The sequence below is a fragment of the Cynoglossus semilaevis genome, chromosome W (genome assembly GCF_000523025.1).
Source record: "Cynoglossus semilaevis isolate Cse_v1.0 chromosome W, Cse_v1.0, whole genome shotgun sequence".
NCBI lineage: Eukaryota > Metazoa > Chordata > Actinopteri > Pleuronectiformes > Cynoglossidae > Cynoglossus > Cynoglossus semilaevis.
The window spans coordinates 15,687,629-15,695,711 of NC_024327.1; the positions used below are offsets into that span (position 1 = coordinate 15,687,629).

An 8,083-nucleotide genomic window follows, 5' to 3' on the forward strand; every position below is an offset into this window, starting at 1 on the left:
CTTTCAGTCGCTCTGCTCTCCAGCTCTACTCCCCCGTCTTGAGGAACATCGATTCACTCCCACAATTCAAATCTGCACTTAAAACTCATCTGTTTAAAATTGCCTTCTCCATCTGATATTTCACTGCTGTATTTTAACTTGTTCTTAATGTTTTATGTTTTGTTTTTTTTAATGCTGTGTTGTTATCTTTGTATTCACTGTAAGGTGTCCTTGGGTGACAGAATGGCACCTATGAAATAAAATGTATTATTATTATTATTATTATTACACTTGTATATGTGTCATTAAAACCATTTTAACTCCATTATGGCCCATACAAATGGGTTACATAATTATTTTTTTTCTTGGTCCTACTGTGTAGAATTTTGAGGTACAAATCTGATGGGTTTTTTTAAAAAGCGACTTTTCAGCAAGCTGATTTAAATTCACTCATAAGTTCATAAAGTGAAGAATATTCAATGATTTGATGTGTAACATGAAGCTATCTTTAACGCTCTTCTTCCACAGAGATGCTGCAGGCACTGAACCACAGACTGAACAAAAACTACTCAAGTAAAGTATACTTATTATTATTATTAGTAGTAGTATAGTTTCCTTTCTGGGTAATCCAAACAGTGTGCTGCTGTTGACTTTATACTGGGTTTAATATTTTATGTCTAGACTTCATTCTGTGTTTCTTCTTATTCTCATCAGTAGGTAAGAATGTATGGATGTGTGTGTGTGAGACCTGGAACCGAAGCTCCGACCACATTTCATTCATCAAATATAATACATAATAATAAAAAGGTAAGTGAAAAGAAAGTGAGAGTTAAAACTCAAGACTCAATGGGTTATATCACTAAGCATATATAGCATAGAGCTCCTGCAAAAAGTAACCCATTTTCTCCCATTTGGGAGTTAATATTATTTCCCTCTGTGCAAAGTTAAAAACTACTCATTAGTAATCAGCCATGTACTTCCTTTTAGTCTGTTGTTTCTATTTAAGAATGAATCAACCTGATTCTGTAAATCCTGGCAACCCTTCCATCTGACGTTTGTTTATAATATTAATATTCTTAGTTACTTTTTAATCAGGTCTGAAGCAGGTGTTGGTAAAATGGAAAAATATTCCTCATATTTAAAAAAAAAAAAGAAACAACAAAAACAAACGTGTAAACATCTTCTTATTTTCCAAAAAATGAAATTTTCATTGGACATACAATTACATAGATACATATTTTCAATACGGCACATTCAATCTGCCAAAAAGGAAATGATTACAAAGCCAACAAAGATGCTGACATATATATATATATATATATATAGAGAGAGAGAGAGAGAGAGAGAGAGATGTATGTACAATAATTATAGCATTCATAATTGCACTATGCCTCAATAAATGTAAAATTACAGGCGTACGGTCTAGAATAGTGTTACCCCCCCCCACAAAAAAAAGTATGTGGGGAACTAGGAATCTGTAAAGACAGATGGGTCAATCAGAAACATGAAGGTCTTACTTTGGTAGAACACTGCCCTGGTACTGAGGAAGTGGCCACATATACTCCATTGCTGCAGAGCACAACACACACCTGTACAAATGTGTGTGTGTACGTGTAATACCATCAACTTGGTGGAAAACCTATATCAATTGCATTTTGTTGATTGATCAATATTTAATCGTCCTGGTCCGTCCTCTTCAACACTTTTCATTCCTTTCACAGAAGTAAATGGCACAGAGTGGAGCCGGGTCCATGACTTGTTTTGGCATTGGCAATAAATGTACACACAGTCATAGTTGAAAAAGCGTTAATGTGGCACATAAATTAAGTCCAACATAAATTATCCCCTCCTTCTCCTCCTCCTCTTCCTTCTCCTGTAAGAATTACCTCCTCGCTATCAGTCTCTGTCCTGATGTGATAAAGCGGTGGTTCCTGTGCTTCTCTCCTGGGCCAGCTTTCTCTTGCATATCCAAGTTTCTCCTTTAGCTCAGTTGTGTAAAGTGGTCACTGCAAATATTTCCAAAATGTGTCTTTTCATGGTCACGTGTGCCCTTCTCATCAGATGATACCAAAGTCAATGCAATGTAATAATAATAATAATAATAATAATAATGATGATGATTTAAGTCAACCAGTAACAAATTATTAGGAAATAATTTAAACATCACAGTTTATGTCGACTCATCAACACTTACTCATCAATTGTTTTTAAGAGGAAAAGGAAGCTGTTAATCAGACATGTGTTACATAATTTCCTGTTTTGGGCCAAAAATCCATAACAAATCTTCAGAATAAAGCCACAGGTAAAGGAGGGTTGGGAGAAGGGTTGTTGGATTTTGCATTCATTCAGACTGAGACAAAAAGCCCCTGTTACCTCCAGTGCACTAAGTAGTTTCTTTCTTTCTGAAAAAAACAAACAAACAAACAAACAAAAAACCAACAGAAAAACTTCACAATGCACAAAGCTTAAAGTCATTGTTGTACAAACCAAACAGCAAAGTCTTCCACAACCTTCCAAATATCCTTCTCTCCTGCTTTAAAAAATTGTATCAACTCTTCAAAGGGCAGGAGTTTTCCTCTGCTCACAACTCGGGGACCAAGAGATCAACAAATGGCAAATAAATTAACATATGCATGTGTGTCTGTTTTGACATGAGTTCAATTCACAAATTGCATCAGTCAGTGTGTTTGTGTGTGTTTGCAGAGCCAGTGATTGGCAGCCCCACCCCGCTCTACACCAGGTTGTACTCCTTCAGGTTGAGCTGCAGGATGGTGTCTTTGACGGCGGCAAAAACAAACCGGATGTTCTCTGTGTCAGTGGCACAGGTGAAGTGAGAGTAGATGATCTTGTCACTGTCTGGGTTCAGGTCCACGAACATCTTCAGGATAAATTCTCGTGCTGCCCGGGCGTCTCTCTGAGGACCTGGAGACGGAGAATTACAGTACACCTGTGTGAGTATACCTGTCAAAAAGTACAGTGCAGCGGTTCCATCACAATCACCTAGACTTTTGTAGAATCACTGTAACATCATACGTTTGTTTAATCTTTCAATGCCAAATCTGGGCATAACGCAAGAGAGAAATGTCATCTTAAGGTGATAGAGAAAAAGTGCAAAAAATAGGTTTGAGTAAAATTAACTGAAGAAATCTTACTTAAATTATTACAAATGTGATCTGATTAATAACTGGGTAGGCTTATCACAGGTTAATTATGATAATAATTATGTTATAATTATTATTAATTGTGATTAACCAAGACAAATCAACATTTCTAAATATGACAAAAATGTTTAAAATGTATTTGTGGCTAATCCAAATGACTGAAACTATCAATATAGAATAAAAAATATGCAAAAATCTGACTTTTTTTAGTTATTAGGTGGCTTGTAGCATGCATTGAGAGTTTCAGAAATAAAAACTTTGATGAAGTCATTGTTCTCAACAATATTAATCAGTCTACCTTCTCCCTCAATCCTTTTGACATCTGCATCGGTTAGCACTATGTCATAGACCTATTTACTGGCCTGCACTCAGTGAGACTGGTCTGATGCAAGCTTAGTGTCCTTAACAAACACATGCTGGGTCTTGAGATGGATTTTAATCGACTGTGTATTGGAGCAACGTTGAGATGATGACAGTGGAATTATTGGATATACAGTGCGTGTCAATTTGTTACAATATGATAAAAAAATTTAATCTGATTAATTTGGCCAAATAATTATAAATTATTTCAATATAAACATATATCTTGTGTTAAAACAACAACATGGGTTGTGGATTATTGGTTATATAAGCAGTAATGCAGCGCAGTAACTAAGTTTGTGAATGCAGACTTTGTTCCTACTTTTTGAATGGTCATCATTGCATTTAGTCTGCTTAAGTATGTTGGAATCTTTTTGTCTTATGTTTACTTTATTTGAGCAGCTCTAACAACAGTATCAGTCTTCTAATTGTTTCTCGTCTGTGTGGTAATGATGTGGTCTCTCACCGTCGTACTCTGGGAAGTAGTCAACCAGGTGGGAGTACATGATCTTCTCTTCCAGCAGGTCCTTCTTGTTGAGGAACAGAATTACAGAGGAGTTTTGGAACCAGGGGTACGTGATTATTGTTCTAAACAGAGCTTTGCTCTCTTCCATCCGGTTCTGGAGAGATTTTCATGTGAGAAAGAGGAGAAACGGGGAATGAAGGTGACGTGTGGATACAAACAGAGGAGTGGGTGAGAGAGAGAGAGAGAGAGAGAGAGAGAGAGAGAGAGAAAGAGTGGACCTTTTAATTAATCCATGTTTAATTCTCAAGTACAGATTTTAATAAAGTTTAACTGCACCAGAGGGAGGGCAGTATGAATGAGGGAAGAGCAGCCCATGTCAGGAGACGTCAGGAGTTTAATTTTTGGCTGATCATTTACACATGCTTTCCCAGGAAACCACAGGGGGGTATATCAGGTTGGGGGTTGGAGATCTCATTTCTATCATTTTAAATCAGGTGACAATCACATAAACAGATATCACTTAGTTCTATCATATCATGTTCCAGACACAGAATTACAAACGTGTACATATTTATTCACCTCGTTGTCTGATTCCACTAACACTTGGTCGTACTCGCTGAGTGCTACCAGGAACATGATGGATGTGACGTTTTCAAAGCAGTGAATCCACTTCCTCCTCTCCGACCTCTGACCCCCAACGTCCACCATCCTGTCATGGTAAGGAGAGAGGGTGAGGGGTGGCATTTAGTGAAATGTGAAATTTAGTGAAAACAGATGTCGCCATACAAATGGCACTGATTATTTCTTTGGGCCCATCCATCCAACCAACCATCCATTCGTCCATCTATGCATCCATCCATGTACTGATCGAATCTCAGCGGAATCTTAAGATGCTTGGCAACAGTGAAAAGGAAAAAAAAAGTTAGTGTTTTCTTAACTGACAGGCTATTCATCCATCCTCTCAGCTATCTTGCTAACACAAAATGAAGAAAGACAATAAAGTCTTTCTTTGTCCTTCCATGCCCTCTGCTGGACTAAACACTAATACAATCCAAGCCATTTCAACATTTTCTATCACATACAACATTGACTCCCACCTGAATATCACACTTTGCAGGTCAAAGGGGTATTCAATGATTCCTGTTGTCGGGACTCGAACCCTCAATACATCCTGCTGGGTGGGAAGGTAGGCTGGGTTTGAAATTCGGTCCAATGCATTAAGATAACTACAGAGAGAGATGAAAAAAAACACTAAAGTTATTCTGCGTCCCTACAAATAATATAAAAATAAAACCTGCATTGCACTACTGCAGTATCCAGTATGCAAAGTCAAAGGTGTGTGAGTATATACAGCATTATGAGTCAGTGTGCTTTTTCCTTCAGTGTACTCACTACTTTGTGGAATCTGACAGCTGATATTCTCTTCTTCGATCATAACACTCCTGGATGCCTGGGTCATTCCATAAGCTCTTGATTGCATCTATGTATGGATTTTCAAACATGGTCACTTTTTCAACATCCACCTTCCTCACAATGTTGGCATTACCCTAGTGGAAAAAAGATGGAGAGGTAAAACACCTTACTGGAACTGGCATCACTGCTCAACAACACCAGGCTCAGAGGGCAACTAGAGGCACATCACATGACACAAAGTTAAAAAAAAAGAATATTACAAAGAAATCCTAAATAGAGTCTTTAAATTGCACATCGGAGAGTCGTAATTATCACTGGTTTATTTTTGATCTTGCACAAAATGTATTTGTACCCTGAGGCTCAGTGTGGACCTAATATCTGAGGCTCAAATCCCACTGAGCCTATTAAAGGGGAAAGTTTTCCCACTCCAGAATTCTCATTAAGTCTCCTGTGTCCCAGAGCAAGATCAACATGTGCTGGGATGTCAACACATTTTCACAAGAACACTGACTGAAAGTTGTTGGCTCCACAACCTGGAGCTAACCAGGGTTAAACTCTGTTTTTTTAAAATCATTCAATCATCATTTAATATTCCCACATGTGCTGTAGCAGACTGTTAGCTACTATTCTTGCAGTAATACACTTTTCAGAGGCTAATATAAAGTAGAACGCTGCAACCATTCAAACATGAAGGTTGATTTAAATTAAATATACGTGCAAGCTTACCAATCATATCAGCAATCTTTCCAGTGCAACCAAATAAGAATGCTGATTTCATAAACTATGTACACTTCAATGTCCTACAACTGACAAACCTAACGAGAGATGCCATCGAGGGGCTGTCTGATCAACTTGCTCCAACCTCTCTGATGTCAGTACAAAATCGTATGGCATTGGACATGATGTTGGCAGAAAAAAGAGGAGTTTGTGCGATGTTTGGAGAGATGTGTTGTACTTTCATACCAAATAATACTGCTCTAGATGGAACAGTAACAAAGGCCCTCCAAGGACTTAAGACATTGTCTAGAAAAATGCATGACGATTCTGGTGCTGGTAATTTTCTTGAGGAATGGTTTAAACGAACTTTTGGTAAATGGAAAACTTTAGTTGTAACTCTCTTAACGTCCATAGTCTCATTTGTGGCTATATTGATATCCTGCGGCTGCTGCTGTATTCCTTGTATGAGGTCTCTGAGTATAAGATTGATCGAGACAGCACTAGACAAGAGAACAGCAGATGCGTATTTCCAACAGCAGGCAGAAGAGTATGTTGCCTCACTGACCACTGACGAAGAAGAATACCATAACTGAGAATCTTAAATTGATGAAGGTGCTATGAAAATGAATGTGTTATGAAAAACCTTGTATTAGGAGCCATAATGCAGGGTAAGAGAATTTGGCATTCATCAATGATAAACAGGAGGGAAATGTTGGAAGAATTGCATTTATTATCATTGCTTCATGCTGTACTATCACTTTAACAAACTGCTTGCTTCACATCTTTTCCTTGTCACACCCCCATTCACACCTATTTTCACATCCAGCTTCTTACTCCATAAACTCACACAAAATCAAATGCTATGTAATCTGAAACTTTTGTAAACTAAATAAAAGAGCAGAGGAAGGGTGCAGCAACTCGGAGTTGATGAGGAAGCTGCCAGAAGAGCAAGCTGCACTCTCCCCTTGCAAGAAAAAGATCCAGACGTCTTTGCATCTTTTGTGTTGTTACTTTGCCGTCACATATGTTAGAATAAACCTAACACAGACGCAGTGTACAGAACCACCTATCTCGCTATGATTATACAAATCACTTTAGGGCTGATAAAATATATTGTACACTTGAGAAAGTGACAGAGTGTAGTCCAGTGTTTTACAACCTTTTTTAAGCCATGGCACATACACATCATCAGGAAAAAACCCACCAAACAAAAATCTCTCAAAAAGTATATGTAATGAAATATAATAATCTTTTTAGAAGTCATAAATGAGTAAAATCTCAGCCTGTTTAGCTGAAGACAACGCTGAAATACAAAGAACATACAAAGTACATACAGTGATGGTCTGATGATAGCAGCTCAGTCCAAATGGTAAAAAAGAAATCTAGCACTAGGGACAAACCAATACTGATACTACTATCAGTATACTGGTATAATACTATTTAAATACCCATACTTTTATCTGAAAACATGGCAATCCAGTGACCTGATACTCTGTAATGACTTTTCAGTACAACCAGCTAAGCAGTGGTTAGTCAACATTGTGTGTCATTGGTACTTTATTTAAATAGGTCAACAATGTTAGTACCTTGGATAATTTTTAACATAAGAGACAAAATTGGAAAAAGACTGTTAAGGTGTTGTAAATACATTTATTCAATATTTACAATATATTCATTATATTAAGTTTCCATATTAATTTATACTATTATTGAATGTTTATGTTATGCTGTACTAAATGGAAAAGTACCGAAGAAAGGTGTACATGCTGATGGTTTACAAAACAGGATGATATGGACAGCACTGAATGGTACTGACTGTTACACTTGCCCAAATAAGGAGACCGATGGAAGGCCAACAAAAGACAGAGAGAAAAACATCCAAAATGCATGGTCTTATCTGACTTGATTAACTGCAGCACACGCACATAGCTCCTATTGGTGGAGAATCCTTGTTTGGAGCAGTCTTTACCAATCAGTGCTCAGAAGT

The 8,083-nt window shown here is 37.5% G+C and overlaps 1 protein-coding gene across 3 annotated transcripts in view; it reads right to left on the reverse strand.

The window, feature by feature from the left end:
- Positions 1–1,158: 1,158 nt before the first annotated feature.
- The window catches only part of LOC103397278 (guanine nucleotide-binding protein G(q) subunit alpha-like), a 23,901-nt gene continuing 16,976 nt past the window's right edge, over positions 1,159–8,083 (reverse strand). For 2 of the 3 annotated variants that reach the window (XM_008335485.3, XM_008335486.3), the window contains exons 4-8: positions 5,359–5,513; positions 5,064–5,192; positions 4,546–4,675; positions 3,967–4,120; positions 2,711–2,901 (exon numbers count right to left, since the gene is read on the reverse strand). In XM_008335485.3, coding sequence (XP_008333707.1) covers positions 2,711–2,901; positions 3,967–4,120; positions 4,546–4,675; positions 5,064–5,192; positions 5,359–5,513 — 759 coding nt within the window. Of the gene's footprint in view, positions 2,902–3,966; positions 4,121–4,545; positions 4,676–5,063; positions 5,193–5,358; positions 5,514–8,083 lie in introns of all 3 variants that reach the window. The other variant, XM_025052729.1, reaches the window with a different exon arrangement.